Source organism: Adiantum capillus-veneris, chromosome 22, assembly GCF_014529385.1.
Source record: "Adiantum capillus-veneris isolate H3 chromosome 22, ASM1452938v2, whole genome shotgun sequence".
Classification (NCBI taxonomy): domain Eukaryota; kingdom Viridiplantae; phylum Streptophyta; class Polypodiopsida; order Polypodiales; family Pteridaceae; genus Adiantum; species Adiantum capillus-veneris.
Genome location: NC_140952.1, coordinates 57,359,957 through 57,383,305, shown reverse-complemented (window position 1 = coordinate 57,383,305; position 23,349 = coordinate 57,359,957). Strand labels below are relative to the sequence as shown.

At 43.8% G+C, this 23,349-nt stretch overlaps 1 protein-coding gene across 2 annotated transcripts in view; it reads right to left on the bottom strand.

Moving 5' to 3' along the window:
* The window catches only part of RUS3 (root UVB sensitive protein (Protein of unknown function, DUF647)), a 57,127-nt gene that overhangs the window by 487 nt on the left and 33,291 nt on the right, over nucleotides 1-23,349 (bottom strand). The window contains exons 3-14 of one of the 2 annotated variants that reach the window (XM_086495636.1): nucleotides 18,944-19,003; nucleotides 18,772-18,810; nucleotides 18,639-18,701; nucleotides 18,350-18,406; nucleotides 17,724-17,787; nucleotides 4,067-4,150; nucleotides 3,902-3,984; nucleotides 3,647-3,776; nucleotides 2,710-2,802; nucleotides 1,950-2,073; nucleotides 1,807-1,847; nucleotides 37-230 (exon numbers count right to left, since the gene is read on the bottom strand). In XM_086495636.1, the coding sequence (XP_086351762.1) occupies nucleotides 37-230; nucleotides 1,807-1,847; nucleotides 1,950-2,073; nucleotides 2,710-2,802; nucleotides 3,647-3,776; nucleotides 3,902-3,984; nucleotides 4,067-4,150; nucleotides 17,724-17,787; nucleotides 18,350-18,406; nucleotides 18,639-18,701; nucleotides 18,772-18,810; nucleotides 18,944-19,003 (1,032 nt within the window). The remainder of the gene's footprint in view (nucleotides 1-36; nucleotides 231-1,806; nucleotides 1,848-1,949; nucleotides 2,074-2,709; nucleotides 2,803-3,646; nucleotides 3,777-3,901; nucleotides 3,985-4,066; nucleotides 4,151-17,723; nucleotides 17,788-18,349; nucleotides 18,407-18,638; nucleotides 18,702-18,771; nucleotides 18,811-18,943; nucleotides 19,004-23,349) is intronic. The other variant, XM_086495637.1, reaches the window with a different exon arrangement.

Here is a 23,349-nt window from a genome sequence, read left to right as displayed (position 1 = left end):
TTAGCTAATCAACGGACGAAAATTGATGCACATTACCTCAGATAAGAAGACAGGATAGTTGCTCTCCATCCAGACACAGCTGCTATTCTCTGACTCATCGGCATCAAAACTTTGCAGAAGACTTGCAGCAACAAGCGCATGTACGTAAGATTTCAAATGATCCTCTCTTGTCGCATACCGATGTAAAATCACAAAAATTATTCCTCTATGTGGGTAAATCATATAACTTCCTGTAAGCAGACAAGATCAACCAAAAAGGGTTCATTTTGTGTTGGAAGCAAGGCTCAGGAAAAATATTTCTAGAGCCAATTTTAGATCCGTCTCACTCACACATGAGCAGGTTAATTGCAATGTTGAGAAGGAAAATTACAAATAAATTAAAGACATGTATATCTAAAGCAAGCATCATTTGAACCAATTTTTGTTCCTTCTCACCCAAATTTAAGCCGACCATGTCTTATGTTGAATAGGCTTTGGATGAAGCAAACCTATCTTTTCCTGAGCACTGGTTGGAAGAGGAGACCGAGGATGTTTATCTTGTTACCACGAACTACCTCCTTTACTCACCCTCTGACAATTCCTTTCCCCTCTTTCCTTAAAAACTCATCATTCCACAGCTCAACCTCACAGAGTGCAAGCAGCCTAAACTCCTTAACACATTCCATATGACTAAAGAAGAGGAGACCGAGGATGTTTATTCCTGTTACCGCGAACTACCTCCTTCACCCTCTGACAATTCATTTCCCCTCTTTCCTTAAAAACTCATCATTCCACAGCTCAGCCTCACAGAGTTCAAGCAGCTTAAATCCTTAACACATTCCATATGACTAAAAATTTCAAACACGAGAAGTTCTTACGCTTGCCTGTGCTTTCACTGAATGAACATTAACCCTTCCCTATGCTTTCGTAATGGGTCTCTTGAGTACCATAAATATGTACATTCATAAATGGTATAAAATAGGATAAAATAATCCTGACATGATTCAGAGCGAAAAGTTTCCACCTGAAAACATTGGCCTTTTTGTTTTGGTCACAATCTTTTAAAGGAGGGAATAACAGGTAAGCAGGATTGTTGACTGGGCCACATTTAATTTGGCAGGCATCGTTAGGTATCAACATTGATAAGGGAACGTATGGAGGCGCCTAATTGCTGCAATGAGGGACTTACTCGCTTGAGCTCATTAGCTGCAGCTTGAATCTCTAGTTTAAAAAAGAGCTAACTGAATGTAGAGCAGGCTGACAAAAAAACCCTGAAGTCTTTGAACCACTGGACATACGACTCTAGCAAACAGAAAACCGTTTCGCTTTAAGCTCTTGGGGTCACATATTCTGAGAAGCAAGGGTGACAGGGCCAAAGTTTTTCTCAAGCTGATTCTTGAACCAACAAGGACAAAACAGGCACTGCGGCAATTTTGAGGAGGAAAATAAGACTGGACAGAATTCTTTTAATGATGTTTTCCTTCATTTCTGGTATGTTTGTGTTCTGTATAATGATTAGAGCTAAGAAGTTCAATGCCTGTGGGTTTCCTAATGTAAGTGTTTGTTCTCAAATAGTGCTTGTTCTTAAACAAGATCTGCATGTGTACAATTATCACCCTAGTGCTATAGGCAAATACACTTTAAATCTTCACCCCACACGTGCATGTGCATGCTGAATACAGCATCTAGGTTTGTAACACATTATAACGATCCATGTGCCCACAAATAAAAATAATCAATATAGCTTTAGCCCATGATCCACCTCCCTTAACCTTTGGAGAGCACCCACACACATGGACTGCAAACATGAGGACTTTAGCAACCCACCTTTGGCATAGCGTCGCACCATCTGAGGAAACCTTTGCCACCTGTTAAGTCATTCATCAAGGACAACAGGAACCTTCATTATAATAAATTGACCTCAAGTATAAATACAATTATCGGATCTAAGATTAGCGCATATAGCATACCCTTCATAATCAATTGTTGATATTTTTGCCCCCATTACAACACCTTGATGACTGCAAAAATGCTTGATTGTTGAAAACTGAGGCAGAAGTACTTCTCTTGATGATACATCTGAAGGAGTAAGCACTGCCAGAATACATGAAAAAAAAGTTGCAAACAAGGAAACTTCCAATTTATCTCTTATAAAGGAAAAAGGAAAATCACAATGCCTGAACCAAAGCAAAGTCTAGAACAATAATAACTTAGGCCAGAGCTGAGATTATAACAAGTTCAGTCTGACTGATAGAAACTTCCTTAATAAATCCCGACTAATTCACTCTTCGAAGACACGTCTGTCGTTGAAGACACCACATGCAAACTGTTGCGAGTACTGGAATTTTTGCAAGACTGGGAATACCCCGTCCCTCTAATTATGCAAGATTCTTGGAGGGGAAAACATACTAGAAAGCATAAAATGCCCCTAAATAGTGCCCATTAAGTCATGGACGACCTATCTAGCCATGTTGCTGATATTGACAATCATGTTCTTTCACCTGAATAAAAATCCAAACAATCATTACAGGGGCAGACTCAAATTGAAAAAGACAAGTTCACTTTAGAGGCAATTCTTTTATGAAGCTTGTGAAGTGTGTAAACTCATAAGCATGTAGTAGAAATGCATTACTCCATGTGTGCAGAGTACAAGTAGTATAATGCAACTCAATAATACAACTAGGAAAGGAATGTGGAAGCATATTAGTGAGATGACATCGAGAGCCTCACCTCTTCCAGTTGCTAAATATGCCTGCAGAACAATCTTAATTCTATCCTGGTTCAAGCTTGTCAAACACAGGCATCGTACGGCCTTGTAGTTGGCTAGAATAAAACAGAGAGTTAAATGGAGTAAGAACTACTGAGCACCTAACCTGAGACACAAAGAAACCAAATGTTTCCTCAAGCAATATTGAGACATTCGACTTTACATACATTGTTGAAAGGATGTTGAAAAACTACGATGATTAGCACAAAAGATTTATGACCAGCATGTCATGTAGCCCGTCTCTGAGCGAAAACGAATTGAACTTTGCTTCTTGTGAAAGCAATGCCACTACACACACCCAATAAGAGATAAAACTAAGTTATGTCCTTGCTAACAATGCAAATGGTCTGTGCGTCAGACTTGACGCATTGCAATGCAACATGATTGCGACTATGGCGAATTTGATCCATTTATTATAGATCGTTGTTGTTGTTGTTGCTAACCACAATTCGTCAGTATGTTTGGGCCAAAGCACTATGAGCCACTCAAATAGAGAATAGGGCACCCATGCCTGAATCGCCTTTGAGTTGGGAAACTGAAGGAGGCGATCAACACCCCCCGGATGAGGAGTGTTTGAGGCAGAGATTGATGAGATGATTGCCACAATCATGGGCACCTTGCATATGATGACATGAAGTGTGAGGCCAACTCTCCACAATATGAGGGAGCGAGGGTGTCCAGATTGAAGATGCTCCTCGTGCTCTAAACATGCAAGCCAGCATCTAGGATATTTCGGGGCATACTTTTCTACACATCATTTCATGCTTGGTGGCTTATTAAAGCATTAATTCTTGACAAAAACAAAGGGGTATCAAAAAAAGAGCTATTTTGGCTTTGCTCATTAACAGCACAAAAAACAGTCCCCCACAGATTTATGCATGATTGCTTGAAGATAGTTACCAAACATGTGGAACCCTGTCAATGTCAAAAAGCACAACCAAATAGCACCCGTGTGACCAGATGATACTTCTGCCAAAAGCATTCCCATGAGCATTCCCACCAAGGTTGCAGCTGTTTCTTGGCTTCCTTCCTACATGTTAAATTACATCCCTGTTAAGTGGACTAAAATTCTCTGTTCACCCACATTAATCCAGCAGGTGAAACCTTTGACAACCACTGCAGAAATTACCCAGCATACACCTTGACAAGGATTACCTTGGCACTAATATCTGCAGCATTTTGCTGCAATGCAAAGTGTTGTGTCAAAGCAGCTCTTGTTGCCCCACTTGCAACACCAGCTGCAAAAGAAACACTTGAGAATTTCAGTGAAAATTGGGAAAGTATATCCATTAATGAAATGTGTTTAATTTGCCTACTTACTCACTGAACGTGCCAAACTGCCCAAACAAAGTATGCTAATGAACAACCTAGGAAAGAGCGGTGAAATCAGGTCCATTAGCATGCCTGCAGTGTCCAGAAAAAATTCAGGGCAGTTAGCTTTGGATATAAAGGAATTGTTTGACAGAAATTATTAGACAATGCTTGAGTATAGGTTGTAAAAAGGGTTACTCTCAACTACAAGAAGAAATCTAAAAGATCATAAGAACACTTGAAAAATCTGCACATTAACAAACAAGAAAAAAAGGAGGAGCATTTCAGGAAAAGGAGAACACTCACTTTTCTGTTGTATCATTTCAGCCTCAAAACTTGCCGAAACACATTTCATGCAGGGAGGTGGATGTCGTGACCCTTCACGTCCATAGTTGCACGAAATGCCGTTTCGGACCCATCCAAAATGGCAAAATGTTTCCTGCCATGTCTGCTTTTCAGAAACGTGTTTCAGGCCATCTAATTGTTGGTGGTCTTTTTCTACAGCGATTTGATTAATAAGCAACTGTTCAACTTCCAAATCGTGGGGTTCAGCCAGAGACCTGCTCGACCCAGCTTTTGGCACCTATTTATGCAAGCCTTGGGGCACCAGTAGAGGGCAGAGGAGCAGAAGTAAGTGCCTCTCAAGAAGCACCAGCAGGACCAGCGTCTTTGCACCAGCAAAAGCCAGCATTCTCCCATTAGTCACCAGCGTTTTCAGCCACCAAAACGCCAGCAGCCCCTCAGCGTTTTTGGTCAGTTTTCAGCCCTTTCGTCATTGCCAGCAGTTCCCCCATCGCAGCAGATTTCAGCCTTCAGCCCATTAGTATCACCAGCGATTTCAGTTTTCAGCCCGTCGCCGTCCCTAGCAATAGCAGATCAGCCCACAACCTTGTCGTCGTTAGCATCTCAGCATTTAGTCATTGTATCAGCATTTGTGCAAGTAATAAAGCAAGTACTTGCTCTGGCAACAGAGCAAGGGGGCCCTTGATGGTGGTTGGGACCCGACATGCCGTGTCGTCTCTCCTTTCTCTCTCTATCTCACTCCTTCAATGTGTTCATTCAGTTTCTCTTTCAAGTGAAGTAAAGTAACCTTGTGTTTGTGCGGAGTACTAGATCCAAGCTAAATCCTTAAACACTTCCGCTGCACCTAACAATTTGAGCTCGTTGAGAGGTATTTAAAGGGAAAATTTCAGCTACATTTTGCAAATAATACTTGCACATTGGCTTAAAGGGTTTTGTGCATGTTTGGGATGACAAATCTTTGGACAAATTGGATATATAGTCTGTGGATGGGATTTGTGTATGCTTGAGATTCACGTTGTTTTTCAGAGCACTGCCATGAAGACGATGCTTGGACGATTAGGACTTGGCACTATTCAGGTTTTTAGGCACCCCTTTGGCCGCTCAAATGGGCATCAGTTGACATTAGTTTTTTTGGCACAGTGATTGCTCCACAAATTTGGGAATCCCCATCACTTAATCGGCTCGACATTGAGATCTTTAGACACTGCTTGGTTATGTATATTTGAAATGAAGAATTTACGGGGTACTGTGTTGGGCCTTAGGCATCAACTCAATGGGCACTAATTGAGGTTGTGGCCACTTAAATTGGAACATCCTATTCTAGGGGAGCTCACTAATATATTGACAGAGACACTACAGGATGCAGCAACAGAGGTATACCCACACACTAAGCCTAAACCAAGGTTATGGTGTTTAACGCCACACCACAATGGGTCAAGAGGTCAACACCCACTTTTACATGGCGAGGAGACGGTGGAGTGTACAGATGCATACACCTATCTTGGGGTAGTCTTCAGTGGACTGGTGTTTTCATTGAGGAGAGCAGCAGAAACTAGATTGATGAGAGCTTATGCAGCCCTAGGAGGACTGGAGAAGACGTGTTTGCAGGTTCAATTTTAGGAACCTCGAACAAAGGTGTGGCTTTTTGACACTCTAGTGGCTTCAACTATGCTCTATGGGTTCAAATTAGGAGACCCTTGGTGGACCATCATGGCAGGTCTGGTAGCACTGATGGATGGAGATGTATGGAGAGGCTTCTAGTCTCTATGATCTCTCGGATGATTCGGGCTAAGGCCTCAGTGCCACATGAGATTATTCGAGCCAAGCTACCTGCCCCTCCTCTCGTGGTCGAGGCCCTTACTAGATCAGTATCCTTCATGCACAATTTATGGGACCTTCCCAGAGATAGATATGCTCGGCTAGCCCTAGAGTCATCTCGACACCTGGCGCTACAAGGGGACACAGCATGCTGGTATGGGCAGATGACGTCATGGTTTCAGTCACATGGCTTCAGCATGGATAGACTGCCTCCGTTCCAGTACTCCTTGTTTGCACCCTCCCTATCTCTCGCATGGACAGAGATCACTAGACTCATCCATCAGGATTTGATTTCAGCAAGATACCAAGAGCGCATGGATACAACCGACACAGGAGTTGGGCACAAAGATGGCTTTCTATAGAGAGCATCTTCTCCAACTAACAGAAGATGGATGTGATCAGAGCGGCCTATATGGACACTCATTTATCCTATGGGATACGATGTGCTATTGGTCAGATGCGCACATCATCGCATCAGCTAGAGATTGAGATTGGCACATTTAGGAGAGTACCAGCAGAGGCCAGGATATGCCAGTTGTGTCATATAGAGCCAGAGGTAGAGTTACATCACATTTGTCATTGTCCAATGTACTATGAGATACGAGGCTGCTTTCATTGTCTATTCACAGAGGGCTTTGGACCACTGTCTAGAGTCGTGAGATATCAGAATCAGAGATGCCTCGGGTTGTTTTTGCTAGAGCTACACAAACATAGGGAGAGTCTCTTGAGGAGGTCGGGCAATGGGAGACATTCACAGAGGGAGATTACTGACTTCTTTAGAGCAAGGACTCAGCAACCAAATGAGCATGCTCCACAGCAGACTTCACAGCCCACTTATACCAGAGGTATATTAGTTGACAGAGTCATTGAGCTCGGGAGAGCTAGACGCCCACGTCTACGAGGGCAGCCACGACATCGACGATGGCTCCATCACACGATCAGGACTATTGTAGCACGACATGGGAGACACCCAATACGACTATTTATAGAGGTGGACATTGACGAAGCTCTTCAGCTACCGATGCAATACTTTCTCGGACGACGCGGTACAAGGAAGGAAGACGACCTTCACACGCCCTTTCTCATGCTCTCTCGATGACGGGAGCATCCCACTCTCTTTCTGGCTCTTGGACAAGGATACGACAAAAGTTATCAGTACTGATTTGGTTGATTGATTGTACACAGTCTTGGATTTTTGTTAATTAATACAACGCTTATTTACGACGTCAAGCATCCTCTCTCTCTCTCTCTCTCTCTCTCTCTCTCTCTCTCTCTCTCTCTCTCTCTCTCTCTCTCTCTTCCCACAGCCAAGTGGCAAGAACCTCGTGCTTTCCCACCTCGCCCCTAACAACACAAATCCACGACAGCATCAAACAAGACCATGAGAAAGTGAGAGTGCTCGCAAATACACAGACATCCAGATTGGAAGAAATACCCGATGAAATCAATGAGGAGGAACACATAAGATAGAGACTCAGAGAATAGGGTTGATTGAGATGGGTAAAACTATTAGTGGATGTTACAATTTGAAAGCTCCACATATGGGTGAGGTTCAAAGCTTGGAGAGATTCCTCTAATGGGTTGATAATAGCACTTTAGTTCGGATCCATTGTAGTTAATTGCACTTTAGTTAATTGCATCGCCCATTGTGGTAAAATCTCTTGCAAAACTTTGGCCAACGAAGATGACGACCATGCCACGCTTAGCGACGAAGTTGCTCTGCTTGGAGACACATGAAGCTAACATCCTACTTTCTTTTACATGGACAGCCCATAGAGATAGGCAGACACACTACCAAGCTCTACACGAAGGCTGTCCACCCTAGGTGATCCTGAGTTGAATTCAAAAGGCACAATGGCTTCTAGGCCAAAAGCCATCTGAAAGAGGGTTTGGTTGGTTGTTGCTTTGAAAGAAGTGCGATATGCCCACAGGGTGCCAAGGATTTTCTAAGCCGGATGCAAATGGCACGCTTTTCAAAGGAGTGCAATGAGAACCTTGTTGGTGATTTCGGCTTTGCCCGTTTGCTCTAAGTTAGTACGAGCAAGACTAGCAATGGAAAATTCTGTAGGTGGACAGCATTGGAGAGATTAGCTCATTTACGAAGTGACTGCCTCGATCACTGGTGATCTCAAGTGTGCAACCAAATCTACAAAATTATTCTTGTACAAGAAGTTTGTCATTGTCTTCACTATACAGTCAATGGTGGCCAGTAACTCCGCCCAATATGTGGCGTAATCTGTAGCTACTAGAAGATACTTCTTATTGCCAAGTTGTGCAGATGGAGAAACGGGACCAACAAAGTTACATCCCCATCTTTCAAAGGGAAACCATGCAACTAAAACTTGCAAAAGGACGGTTAGTCCGCCAGCTCAGTTTAGGCGCATAATGCTGAAAGACATCGCATACCTTCACATGAGCAATTACATCCCTAAACACATAAGGCCACCATAACCCACTTTGTAATGTGACCGAAGTAATGACCACCAGTGGAGCCACTATGGGCATCTTCTAAAATATGCTGTCACAAACTGCTGACGTGTCAAGCCACTGTGCAGATCCCGGCTGAGGGGCCTAAACCCTAAGAATAAGCAGACGAAGAAGAAAAAGTTCCTACCAACTTATGGGACCCCGTCCGATGGGGCCCAACTGACACAAGAGAATAAAATAAAGCAGGACAAACACACACGCACATGGAGCTGATGACGTGGCAAAATTGTAAGAATCTCCACATTTTGCGTTGGCTGTGCTGACGTGGCAAAACTGTACGGATTTTCAAATTTTGCGCTGCTAATGTGGCAGATGTACAGATTTCCACAAAACGAGCTAGCAGATTTTTGACACTTTTGGACCAGTTGCTTTTGAGTTTAAAGCTTTTCATGTAAACTGCTTTTAATGGCCAAGGGCCTTTAAATAAGGGCTAGGGCACATTCTCTGGCACTCTTCTAGGAGAAGGTGCAGAGCGTGGAGTACAAGCTTGTATTGTGTTGATGCAATATAAAGAAATATCGAAAGGGGCCCCAAGGTTTGGGGCCAATACTCTTTGGGGTGGAGTTCCGCCACTCCGTGTTGCGTGTCGTCTCTCTCTCTATTTTAGTTTAGTTGTTATTGAAGTGCTAAAAGTTTGTTCATCTGTTCTTTTCTATTGGCACGTAATGCCCGTCTTGTGATAGTGGTATCAGGATTCAGAGCATCAAGCGTGTGCTTTTCTGAATGTATACTGGTCATACAAAAGAGCAGACAGAGCAATCCAGAGACTACTCGAATTTTATTTGAAGCATCTTCGGGTCCCGATCCCAGACTTATTAGTTACTCCCACCCTTACTTCATCGCGCATCGAGCGCGCTCCCGTCTTCACTGCTCGTGTCTTCCAGGGCATAAGCCATAAAGATCACTTGCAAGAGAAGGATCCAAGATTTGTTTTGACATCTTCCTGTGGAATGCAACTTTTGGCAAAGTGGGGTATCCTGAAATGCTTTCCATGGAAACCCTAGAAGATTATAACTTAAACTTTCTCGACATCTCTCAGTAGGTGTCTCTTTTCAAGCTAAAACCCTTGGAGGTGCAGTGTGATTGCCAAATCTTGGGACTACCATCACCGCCACAGGAACATTGCTTGTCAAGGCTTGTTTCGACTATTCAAGAGTTTGTGGATCATGCTGCGGTTGACTACGACCTTATGGAAGGAACCTAACCCTAATTTTTGGTGCAGGTTTCAGGATGGAAAGTTAGTTGACTTTTCGAGCTCGACTGATGTCGAGATTGCTTTTTAAGTTTGAGTTCTCTTTGGAACTTGTTTGGTGATCCTGTTTGGAATTTGTTTGAAATGGATGGTATCTGTTTTAAATCTGTCTTGGTGCCGATTTGAATTGTTTGACTCTGGTTTTAATACTGGTTTCAATGATTGGTGATTTTATTCTCGGGTGTAGTAGTAAGAAATGCTGTTTTGGTATTATTTGAACCTCGCAACGATGCAAACGGGATGTCTGGGAAGTGCTTCATTGTGTGCTTGAAAACCTCGGAACGACGCAAACGGGATGTCTGGGGAACGTTTTGTTGTATGCTTGAAAACCTCGAAACGACGCAGACGGGATGTCTGGGGAGCGTTTCATTGTATGCTTGAACCTCCAAGTGACGCAGGCTGCAGTCTGGGGAGCGTTTGGTTGTACAGTCATCTGAGCTCATGGCTCGGACCTTTTTAGGTTATTTGCCGGGGGAGTGAGGAGGTAGTCGTTGAGTAGCTTCATACCGCAGACCGTTTCTCTCAGGGGAGTGCTCAGCAGCGTTGTTCGTTGTGTCTTGTAACATGCATATGTGAGCATTCGTGTTGCATTGTGATGTGCCAACCACTGAATATTCCTAATTGGATGAGATTGCCAGGGTATGTAATTTTAGTGCATCAAGATACCCGTGGAAGAGTAGTGCGGTCTCGATGTGATGGCTAACTTTATTATGCCAGAATATCAAGAGTTCCGATCTGGACGAAAGGAGAAGCCAACTCCTTAACAAAAAAAAAAGATCAAACTGATTGTTTCTCAGGATGACCCTCCGAAATTTTTGAGCTAACTTGGGTTGTTTTGCAAATATGGAGTAATCGCGAACGGTTACTTTCTTTCAAGAAGGGGGGATGTCACAAACTGCTGACATGTCAAGGCACTAAAGAACGGAGCCGGCTGAGGGCCTAAACCCTAAGAATAAGCAGACGAAGAAGAAAAAGTTCCTACCAACTTATGGGACCCCGTCTGTAACAAACTTGGACACCCCAAGTCAAGATTCTACCGCGACACAACAGAGATTCACTTCAAAACAGTCCACAAAGATGACACGGCCTGGCATAGTTCCGTGCCCAGAGCGTCGCAGGCGCTCACTCTCAGACTCTGCGTCCAGATGCTGAAGTAATGAGGCCTAGCCCACTTATTTATTGGTAGAAGGGATGCCCAAAAGCAGAGCCCCAAAATCATTTAAAATTAAAAGCTTCAACTCAAAAGCATTATGCCCAAAAGCTGCTAGTGAAAATCAGCCAGCGTAATTTGCCGAGATCCGTACAATGTACGGACTGCCACGTCATCAACGTAAACTGCGACGCAAAATCTGGCACGTTTTTCGACGATCCGTACAACCTGCCACATGTGAGCCAACCTATTGACACAATATCGGCGACTGAGCCAGCAGGTGTGTCTGTGTGTCCAGGGGCTAGACACGTCACCAGTTTGTGACATACCCCCCTCTTGAAAGAATTGTAATCGCCCTCGATTACGCCTGCAAAAACAGACAGAGGCCATAAACTGTCTTAGTAGACACTGACTGTTAGTACCGACACACTAGACACAACACATCTAGCACTTGTACAAATGGACAATCACATCACCGGACATCACAGGACATCACTTGACATCACACGACAAATCACATTCAAATTCATTCCAAATCTCAGAGCACGATTAATCAGCAACGTATTTAGTAATCGCATCTAGATCGAGTCGAGACCTCACAAATGCTCGATTAACTAATCCTTATTGCAATCATGTCTATAGAGATTTATGAGACCGAAATGCTACAGTCATTTCGTCGTCTAGTTCCTGCACTCAAACAAGTTGAGTACAAATCAATCAATATCATTTTCATTTTCGAGAATTCCAGTTTATAAAATCATACAGCAAAATTGTCAACCCAGTAATATCCCTGAAACCCAAAGGGACATCAATGACTCTATATCAAAATCGGAGTAATCTGTTGACAAAGGAGCGGAGTGACTCCCCTCTTGGGCAAGCCCGCTGCACTAGATTCACCCATGCTGAGATAGGGGTTCTATCGCAGTAGACTATGCTAAACCGAATGCTTCAAGGTAAAGTTCCAAATCTGAGGAGTATCTTCTAGGTCCTCCTCCTCCATCCACTTCGCATCCAATGCAAGATAGTTCTTAAATTTAACCAAGAACCGCCTACTAATCACTTTATCTTTGTGTGCCAATATCTGTTCTGGAACGAGGATCTCCTCGCTTTCCTCCACTTCGGGTTGCTCATCGGGCACATCGCCTTTAAAAGGCTTCAAGAGACTCATATGAAAAGCATTGTGAATCTTCTAAGTATCGGGCAGCTTCAGTCTGAAGGAGATATCATTTATCTTTTCTTTTATCTGGAAAGGTCCATAGTATCTCATGCTAAGCTTTGGAAAAGGCCGCTCCTTTCCTTTTTTCTTTCTTAGGCGTGCCAAAGACAGGTGTAATGGCTATGTCCCGTGCGGGTGCCGCCAGAACTGCCTTTGCTGGTGGTCCCATCCGATCGGGTGTAATCTCGAGCCGCGCCGCCAATTCACGTGAAATGAAGTTGGCCTTGGCTCCTCCATCAAAGAAAATCACGGCTTCTTGATCTATCACTTTGCCCCAAGCTCGGCAAAGTTCTGTACTTCTATCAATCGTGTTTGGGTCAGTACCCATGCAATCTAGAACCAGTCATGCTTTCATCTTGCCTTTTCTGCCACGTTCCTCAGCTGCTCTCGAACTCTCTAGCTTGTCTTCATTCTGTTCTTGATGTGCCTTTTTGGGGCACTTCGCGGAGACGTGCCCATGTTCCCCGCATCCAAAACACTTCCCTTCTTTGATGTAACTCGCCCTCTCTCCGAAGAGTGAGCCGGGGTCGTGTATCCTTGTCTTTCTTTTCTTGGGAACTCTTTCTCTTTCTACTTTCATTGCTAGAAGTCTGTTGGGTTCTCTAAGTCAAGATCTCATCAGTGGGGTAAGTCAAATTTCCTGAATGTATCGCAAAATCTCGTTTCGCATGACCCATCAATTCTTGAATAGAATTAGACTTTTGTTCCAGGCAGTACTCTCGGATCTCTGTAGGAAGTCCACAGCAAAACCGCTCAATCTGTTCCTTAAATGGGACCTTAAATGAATTTTGGTAGAAGAGAGTTCCAAAATCTCTCGGAATAAAATCCCAATAGCTCTGCTTGCTCTTTTGTAGGACCGGTATGCTTTCAGAAAAGCACACGCCTGATGCTCTGATACCACTGTCACAAGACGGGCACCACGTGCCGATAGAAAAGAACAGACTGAATAAACTTTTAGCACTTCAATAACAACTGAACTGAAAGAGAGAGAGACGACACGCGACACAAAGTGGCAGAATTCCACCCCAGAGAGTATTGGCCCCAAACCTTGGCGCCCCTTTCGGTATTTCTTTATATTACTGCCGATTTACAAAGTACAACAGCCGAGGAGCATCTGCTTTGCAATCTGCGCGCTAAAAAGTGCCAGAGAGGGCCCCCAAGGCTCATATTTAAAGGCCCAAAGCCTAAAAGCATCAAATATGAAAAGCTGACCCCAAAAAATCACTTTCCTAAAATTTTGGGATTTTCCTAAAAATCCGGCGCGAATTCCGAGACGTCCGTACAAGTGCCACATCATCATATTTTGATGTGCAAAGTCTTTTGAGTGTGTTCTACTTTATTTTTAATGCCTTTATGTCACTTCGGGCCCCATCGGACGGGGTCCCCATAAGTTGGTAGAACTTCTTCTTCTGTTACTTGTTCTTCTTAGGGTTTCTAGAATTAGGGTTTGCAGGTTTTAGGGTTAGGGTTTCCAGAATTAGGGTTTCAACAATTAACACAGGTACAAACTACAGCAACATGGCCCTTCCTGCACAAATAAAGCAGCAGCAAGGAAGATCAATGAAGATTACTCACTGCAAGATTTCTTTCCGATAAATAGTCGGGAGAGAAATGAATCGCAGAGGATTCTTCACTAAGGATGGATAAAGAACCATCCTAATGGAGATTGTGTGATTCTCATCTTTGGGTCTTACAACATTGCCAACCACAAACCCCATATATATCTATCAATTTCATTTACATATGGAGCATATTCCGGAAGAAGACCTAGAAATCTAGCTATAACTGAGATTCCACCATCAAATCCATTGAGATCCATCCCTTGTGTCTATCTGGCGAGAAAACCTATGGCAAAATGAAAGTCCATAGGGCTCTGCTAAGACCTCCATGGCTTGATCTGTAGACTTGAACTGCACTCTGAAGAACCCTTTGCCGAGAGGGGAGACATTCACAATCTTGAAATTGATACACAATAGAAAAGCCTGAAAATAGTCCTCAAATAGCCTAGCAGAACATGTAGAAGCGGAAAGGGGTTCGGAGGGCCTTCGTTGGGTCTCTTGAAGTGGTTCCTTGAAGAGGAACACCCGCTTTTGCTGCATTCTTCTCCTTCACCTTCAAACTTTCCATCTCCAAGCACCCACCAAGAAAAAAAAAAGGGAGGAGAGATGCGCAGGGGGGGGCGCGGAAGGGGGGGGGGGGGGGGGGTGTGATTTTGGGGGGAGGGGTTGCTTTGCTTCACACGTGAGTTCCCCGAGCACCAATCCAGAGGTGGCTACTTCTATTTCACGAGTTCGATTTGGAGATAGTCCTTCGCCCCACAAGCATCATATCATGGCTACAAGAGTTAAAGATGACTTCTCGGATAGCAGTCTCTTCAAGGTAGACACAACCCCGAAATGGTATGGTGATGTCTTGCATTTGTTGTCGTACTCTACTGTTGAAGTCCAAGCCCTTTACCTTGATTGGAGACTAGCTCTAAAGGTCTGGACGAGATGGTGTGTTGCGCACATGTGTCTCCCCTCATGAAGTAGAGCATGTCACAAGACGGGCACCATGTGCCAATAGGAAAGAACAGACTGAACAAACTTTTGGCACTTCAATAACAACTGAATTGAAAGAGAGACGACACACGACACGGAGTGGCGAATTCCACCCCAGAGAGTATTGGCCTCAAACCTTGGCGCCCCTTTCGGTATTTCTTTATATTGCATCAACACAGTACAAGACGGTACTCCATGCCGGCACCTTCTCCTAGAAGAGTGCCAAAGAATGAGCCCTAGCCTCATATTTGAAGGCCCTTGGACATTAAAAGCAATTTACATGAAAAGCTTTAAACTCAAAAGCCAAAAGTGCCAAAATCTGCTAGTGCGATTTGTGGAAATCCATACAACTGCCACGTCAGCACAGCCAGTGCAAAATCCGGAAATTTGTACAATTCTGCCACGTCATCAACTCCACATGTGAGTGTGTGTGTGTGGGTCCTGCTTTATTTTATTCTCTTCTATCACTTGGGTCCCATCGGACGGGTCACGGCGTCACAAACTGGTGACGTGGCTAGCCCCTGGACACACACACACACACACACACACACACACACACACTTGTTGGCTCAGTCCCGGATATTGAGTCGATAGGCTGGCTGACACGTGGCAGGCCATACGGATCGCCGAAAAACGCGCCGGATTTTGCGGCACAGTTTACGTTGATGACGTGGCAATCCGTACACTGTATGGATCTCCACAAATTACGCTAGCTGATTTTCACTAGCAGCTTTTTGGCATAATGCTTTTGAGTTGAAGCTTTTAATTTTAAAAGATTTTGGGGCTCTGCTTTTGGGCATCCCTTGTACCAATAAATAAGTGGGTTAGGCTCATTAGTTAGAGCATCTGGACGCAGAGTCTGAGAGTGAGCACCTACCGACTCTCATGTACTTTGAACACAGATTAATATAAAAAGAAATACCGAAAGGGGCGCTAGTCTTTGGGGCCAATACCTTTGGGCATGGAACTATGCCGGGCCATGTCGTCTTTGTGAACTGTTTTGAAGTGAATCGTTGTTGTGTCACGATAGAATCTTGACTTGGGGTGTCCAAGTTTGTTACATTGGTATCAGAACGCGGGCACAATGATACCTCCTCCTTGCAGCTTCTCTAACTCTAGTTTGACAGCTTCTGCATACTTCAGATTGAGCTTGTAGGCTCAGTCTCTAACTAATTTAGCCCCACTAACCAGAGGGATAGTGTGGACTCCTTGCTCTGGTGGTATCCCTTCCAAATCTTGGTAAGACCAAGCCAAACCATGCGGCCAAAAGAATGAGCTGAGGGTTGGCAGAGTCATCAAGGTTGACTTCCTTTACAAAGTCAAGAGGGGGTACTGGTGAGGTGGTCTCTGTAGATATAGACAACACCGCTTCTTGGAGCACAAAGACATCATGAGCTGGTGTTTGATCTATATTGAAATCGGCATATGCTTCTTGTAGCCAACCTGGGGAAGCTCGTCGAAGGGTAATTCATCAAACATAGAGGTGAGTTTTGCCTTGGCTGAAGAGTTAGACGCAGAGGAGGCGGGGGTTTGGGCGAACTTCTGTAGAGTAGCTTCTTTCCCCTTCTATGGTCCTTCATCGGCTCACCAAGCCCACTATAGAAGCATCTGAGTCATTAGCCTCTATGACCTCGAAACCTATTTCTGGGCTAGGCTGCACACTTGAGCCAGCTACTGTATGGACATTGGAAGGTGGGGTATCCTCAAGCAAAGATTGAATAGAGACCACATGACAAGGCATAGACGTGGTAGCTTCCAACCATTCAAGCAGGTCTTCCTCTGGGCCATCCGGTGGAGGCTGTTCTAGTTCAGGGTTGGACTCTACTGACAGAGAACTATGATGAACCATTGGATTCACCCCCCCTTCAAGGCGAATGGGTTTCGTTGGGGTTCCAGGAGTATGAATCCACATCGTGTCATTCCCCCAATCATGTAGCGCTTTAGTGTGATGTAACCACGATCTGCCAATGAGCAAGGCCCTCAACCTGGGGAAGGTAAGCTGAAGGTGAAGTCTTGTACCTACAGAGGCACCTTGTCCACTATAAACACATGGTGAGATTATCACGTGGTGTAACCAAAACTCGCAAATCTAGAATGAACCAAGGATGATATCTTGAAGCAGCTCAGGCCACTTTTTTAAGGAGGGCTGTTGGAGGACTGCAAGATGAAAAAATCAAGCCAGAGGACAAATAAGGGAAGCAAAGAAAGCATGCTGATGAGGACTTTGCTGCAGAGGACTTAGAAGAGAGCCACCGAGCCACCCCTGAAAGTAGAGGACAAAGAGCCCAACAAGCACAATTTTAAAAAAACACACAAAAGGCTCACGTCATACCAACCAAGCAGAGGAGACCAAAATGCAGGAATCTCAACTAACTGTGAGATAGCCGAGCCAAGGAAGAACTTGTAGAGAGCCAAAATGTTGCAACAGAACGCGTTCTCCAGCTATAAAATTTACCTCTATTGCATCCTTACTCGGCACAGTTTTTTTGCGGCTAAAAGTTATCAAGGGGCTCCCCACTCAAGAAAATTGCAGCAGGTTGATCTTGAACTCAAACCATTGTTAACACAATCCTTGATATTAACAGACAGGTAATCCATCTGGTAGGTCCACCAGTTGGAGTCCAACGGCTTTTTCAGGTCAACATCTGTTTGATTAAGGTGGCTTCTTCACTAGAGGGCGAAGTGTGGCCATATTGAAAAAACTCTCAACAACATCCCAGTTTTTAAAGAGTAGTTAACCTCTTTCCTTATAGATCAATTAGCATAATCCTGCTTGAATGAAAATGATGCACATTCTCACACATAGTAGAAGAAATGGCAATGTTTGATCCTTCTTATCTGAAACAATGCAGTGTTCCCACACCTAGTGTGAAGAGTAGGAGGACACCACGATCAATCACCTATGTCATTCATAAAATCTGCAGCCAGGCGCCACTGTTTTGCTTTGCAATCCAGGTTCGAGCCCTGTACCAACAATAATAATTTGACCAACTTCAGCAATTGCTTACAGGGGTCACATATCACTTGAAAGAGTAACCACAAGAAATAACTATTCCTTGCATCAAACATTGAGTAGATTCAAGAATACAAATTTCAGGCTAGCACAACGTTTCCTCTTTTTGCATCCTGTCATCCTCATCCTTCAGCTCATAAATACGGCATTCACTTTCTGTCTAAGTATTACATCTTGCAAATCCACACTTCCACAAGGTTTTCAACCGTTCTTGCATGCAGCAAAATTCCAGCACTAATTGCACTCTTGGAAGTAGCTGAATCAAATGCTTTGTGCTCTTTGCTATCTGCTTAGGTCCCTCAGAACTACCATTCCCAACACTGTGTTGTTTCCTTCATTATGAGATGTCAATCCATAATATAGACGTAGCTTGCACATACCAGACTAAGCACAGCCCTGACACATACTGAACCAGGCAGATAGTTTTTGCAAGTTATGTGGAGAACCCCGGTTGAATAACAAAAAGGTTATGACATTCTAAAAACTGAGTCATGTCATCAAATGAAAACAGACCTGATAGATTGTAAAGACGACACCTCCAAGCATTCCAGTGAAATCTCGCAAGAACCACTTCAAATCATCAAAAACGCTGTAGTCAGAGCTACAAGTGTTTGTACATACTTTTTCTTGCTATACAATTGATGCATTTCATATATTCTTCTAACAAGTAGAGAATGCATATCTTTACCAGCGCTTGTTTAAAAACAAAAATACATATTGAAGTCCAGACTCATGAAATTCTCAGATAATTTCTAGTGGATGTACCATGTTCCACTGCAGTAAATTGAATATAATGAATTACCTGAAAAGTCGCACCAATTACTGTGGCTGAGGTTTTCCCTACCCCAATGCCACTAAGGAGTGCCTGTAAGATCATCAACATTGAGGAGACACACAATATGGTTCGGAGAACACAGATTTTAGCAACTGCTTACATTGGTCGAAAGCATGCTGCGGATGTATGTAGATAAGCCCTGTCAATATCAGCCTACTAATTGATGCACTGATGAAAAAACTAGCAAACCTAACAAGTGAAAATAAAGCATAACAAAACACGTCTACCTAGAGCCTAATCTAACTACTTGCCAATCAAACTGAACAGAGTACCTGCAGTGTATCCCAAAACTGGAACCCCAAGTAATCTGAAGTGACACTGTCAGGATAGCCCTATGTTGGATAGAAATCAAGATCAGAACAGGACACGTCCAAAGCAACAAACAAAAGACAGTGCATACATCGAATTAGCAAGACATGGTGACAATTTTGAAACGATTTTGATGCAATTTAACCAGTGTCAACTTTGAAAGAGAACCCCCACCTTCTCCCCCACCCCGTGCTGTAACGGGACGGCATCACGTGCCCACGGAAACGAAGACTTAAGATGCTTCAAAACAACTGAACTGAGAGAGAGACACTTCACACGAGACACGGAATGGTAGAGTTCCACCTCCAGAGTGCACTGACCCCAAACTGTGACGCCCCTTTCCATATTTCTTTATATTGCTTCAACAAGGTACAACACTAGTTTACATAAAAGCATCAAGTCTAAGAGCATTTGGTCCCAAAAGCCTGCACCAAAAAAAGCCAGCACGATTTGCAAAGATCCCTACAACTGCCACATCAGCATGTGAGCCAAAAACGCGGACATTCGTACAGCAAGTTGCCACGTCATCAATTTGTACGCCATGTCTTTAGTGGGTGTGTGTCTTTATTTTAGGCCCGGGTCCCATAAGTTGTTGGGGGTTTGGATTTTAATCCTTACCCATTTTAATAATAGGCCACTCGGCGAGAATCTGTAAGTTGGCGAGGACTTCATCTTCTTCTGCATTGGCTAGGGTTTGAGCTCCTTGGCTGGGATCTGCAAGTTGGCTAGGGTTAGGACTAGGGAGTCCTAACCCTCTAGGTCTTCAGTGGATTGACACATCAGCAATTTGTGACATCCCCCCTTCTTGAAAGAAGAGTAATCGTCCGCAGTTATATCTGCAAAACAACTCAAGTTAGGGGGGAAAAAAAACTGAGGGTCATTCAGTTTTCTCATTCCATATCGGAGCTCTTGATTTTCTCGCATAGCAAAATTAGCCATCACACCTAGACCCTCTTGATCTGTAACGGGTGTCTCGATGCATTGAAGTTACATACCCAAGAAATTTCACCCAATTAAGGTGGCACATCACGATGCAACACAGATGCTTACATATGCATGTTACAAGACAATATATAGTCGCCAATGAACACTCCCCTCGCAAATAACCATCCAGATCCGAGCCACGAACTGTTCAATGACTCCCTCATCACCTCCCGCAAAGAACCTAAAAAGGTCTGAGCCATGAGATATAGAGGCCTTTTACAACCAAACTTTTCCCAAACCAAAGCCTGTGTCGCTTGGAAGTTCCAGGAGTAAATAGTTCTCAGACTGGTTCCAATTTCCTTTTTAATACTCCTCCCGCAAATAAGCAACAAGGTCTGGGCCATTAGTAAAGCACCACTTTGCAATCATTGAATACTCCTCCCATAAATAACCAACAAGGTCTAAGCCATGAGAATATTCAAACATTATCAAGCATCAACTCTTCTCTTCAAATCCTCTCGAGAAAGCCCGAGCCATGAGTATCTAACAATTTTCCGAGAGTATTGAAACCAACTCAAACCAGAATCAAGCAATCTCAAAACGGCACCAATACAGGTTCAAAACCGAGAAGACCCATTCAAACAGTATTTTCAAAAAAAGTTTAAAAAGTATTTAGATACAAAGCAATTATAAAATTCATTCAAGCCCAAGCCATGAGTATCTAACAGTTTTCCGAGATCTTAGTTTATGGTCATCACCCGAAGCGAAATGGATACTTTGCGTGAAGGTGATGAGAATGGAGGTGGTGACGAAGAATTTTCTCCACCAAGAGGTTTTTCCGACCTCCCCCTTCCCCATCTACGCCACGGGTTGTACCAAATCCTATGGAGGCTTTGGTCAAGTCAATGATGAACATGATGCTACAACAAGAGGCGCAACGCGCCACCTTTGATCGCGAGCACGCTTGGCGGCCGAAGAAAGAAGGGTAGCATTGGAGCGTGAGCGTGACCAAGCGCGCATGGCGGCCGAAGAAAGACGAGCGGCCTTGGAATTAGAACATGAGGCGCAGAGAGATCAACGCATGCAAGAGTTGGTCCTACAGGTACTCACCTCGAAGTCCGAGCCACTCAAAGAATCATCAGGTAACACAAGTCGAGAAGCGGATTCAAGCAACCCCGTCTTCTTGCTTGGTAAATAAAGTATTTAATCCCAAAAAGCTACTCTCTCTCTCTCTTGTGTAGAGTTCAGTCCTAGATTGCGTTGAATAAAGTTGATTTCCGTATGCTGCTGCCACGTCATCTGTCCGTACTGTTTTTTCCGCAAAACGTGCCGCAATCTACGGTGGTCTGTACGACAACGCCACATCAGTATTTTTCGGGAATGTTCCATGCCAAGGGGAGGGTGTGTATGTGTGTACTAGCTGCCACGTCACTGGTTTGTGACATACCCCCCTCTTGAAAGCATTGTAATCGCCCTCGATTACGCCTGCAAAACAAACAGAGACCATAAACTGTCTTAGCAAACATTGATTGTTTGTACCGACGCACTAGGAACACACATCTAGCACATGTACCAATCGACAGTCACATCACAAGACATCACTTGACATCACAGGACATCACATGACAAATCACATTCAAAATTCATTCGAATCTCAGACGATGATTAATCGGAAACGTATTTAGCAATCGCATCTAGATCCACTCGGGACCTCATAGATGCCCAATTAACTAATCCTTATTGCAATCACGTCTATTGAGATCTTTCAGACCGAAATGCTGCAGTCATTTCGTCTATCAATTCCTGCACTTAGACGAGTCAAGAACAAATCAATATCATATTATCAGGAATTCCAATTCATAAAGTCATACAGCAGAATACTGTCAGCTCACAGTATCCCTCAAACTCAAAAGAGACATCAGTGACTTTAGTATCAAAATCGAGGCAATTTGTTGACAAAGGAGTGAAGCGACTCTCCTCTTGTGCATACCCACTGCACCAAATTCCGCCCAGCTGAGTTCAGGGTCCAATTTTGGAATAGACTATGCTAAACCAAATGCTTCAAGGTAAAGGTTCACAATATGAGGAGTATCTGCCTGGTCCTCCTGCTCCATCCACTTCGCATCCAATGCAGGATAGTTGTCACAAGGCGGGCACCACGTGCCAATAGAAAAGAACAGACTGAATACGCTTTTAGCACTTCAATAACAACTGAACTGAAAGAGAGAGAGACGACACGTGACATGGAGTGGCGGAATTCCACCCCAGAGAGTATTGGCCCCAAACCTTGGCGCCCCTTTCGGTATTTCTTTATATTGCATCAACATAGTACAAGCCGGTATTCCAAACTCTGCACCTTCGCTAGGAAGCATGTCAGAGAATGAGACCTAACCTCATATTTAAAGGCCCTTGGCCTAAAAAGCAATTACAGTGAAAAGCCTTCAAACTCAAAAGCATCTGGTCCAAAAGCAAAGCCAAAAAGCTGCCAGCGTAATTTACGGAAATCCGTACAGCTTGCCACGTCATCAGCCAACGTAAAACGAAAAAATCTCCCTTAGGGTTTTTGCAGTTTTAGGGTTTTTGGCAACAGAATTAGGGTTTGCACGTTTTAGGGCTAGGTTTCCAAAATTGGGGTTTACATGTTTTAGAATTAGGGTTTTCTAGAATTAGGTTTCAGCAATTAGGGTTTTTGGTAGAAATTAGGGTTAGGGTTTCTGCTCTCGAGCAACCACGTCATCACTTTGTGACAGTTTAGGCCCTCGGTCACATCTGTAAGTTGGCTCCATTCTTTAGGCTTTGACACGTCAGCAATTTGTTACAATAGTTCTTGAATTTAACCAAGAACCGCCTTATCATTTTACCTTTTACTTTTCTTTCTTTATGTGCCAAAAGTTGTTCTGAAACGAGTAACTCCTCGTTTTCCTCTACTTCGGGTTGCTCATCAGGCTCCCCATCATTGGGCACGTCGCCTTTAAAAGGCTTCAGGAGACTCACATAAAAAGCATTGTGAATCCTCCAAGTATCGGGCAGCTTCAGTCGAAAGGAGACATCATTTATCTTTTCGAAAATCTGGAAAGGTCCATAGTATCTCATGCTAAGCTTTGGAAAATGTCGCTCCTTTCCCTTTTCTTTTTCAAGCGTGCCTTCTCAAAACGTAAGAGCACCCAATCGTTCTCCTTTAATTTCAAATCGCGACGATGTTGATCTGTTGCCTTTTTGTGTCTTTCTTGAGATTTCTGCAAAGCCTCCCCGACCTTGGCAAAAGCCGTGTCCAAGTCCCGTGTGTACTCGTCGGCTTCAAAAATCTTATCTTTCGTGCTTAGGAAGGATGGAATCTTCGTAGCACCTTCAATAATCTCAAAGGGCACCTTCCCCATCGAAGAGTGTATCGTGTTATTGTAGGCAAATTCCACCAAAGGTAAATACTTTTCCCATTGAGTTTTCT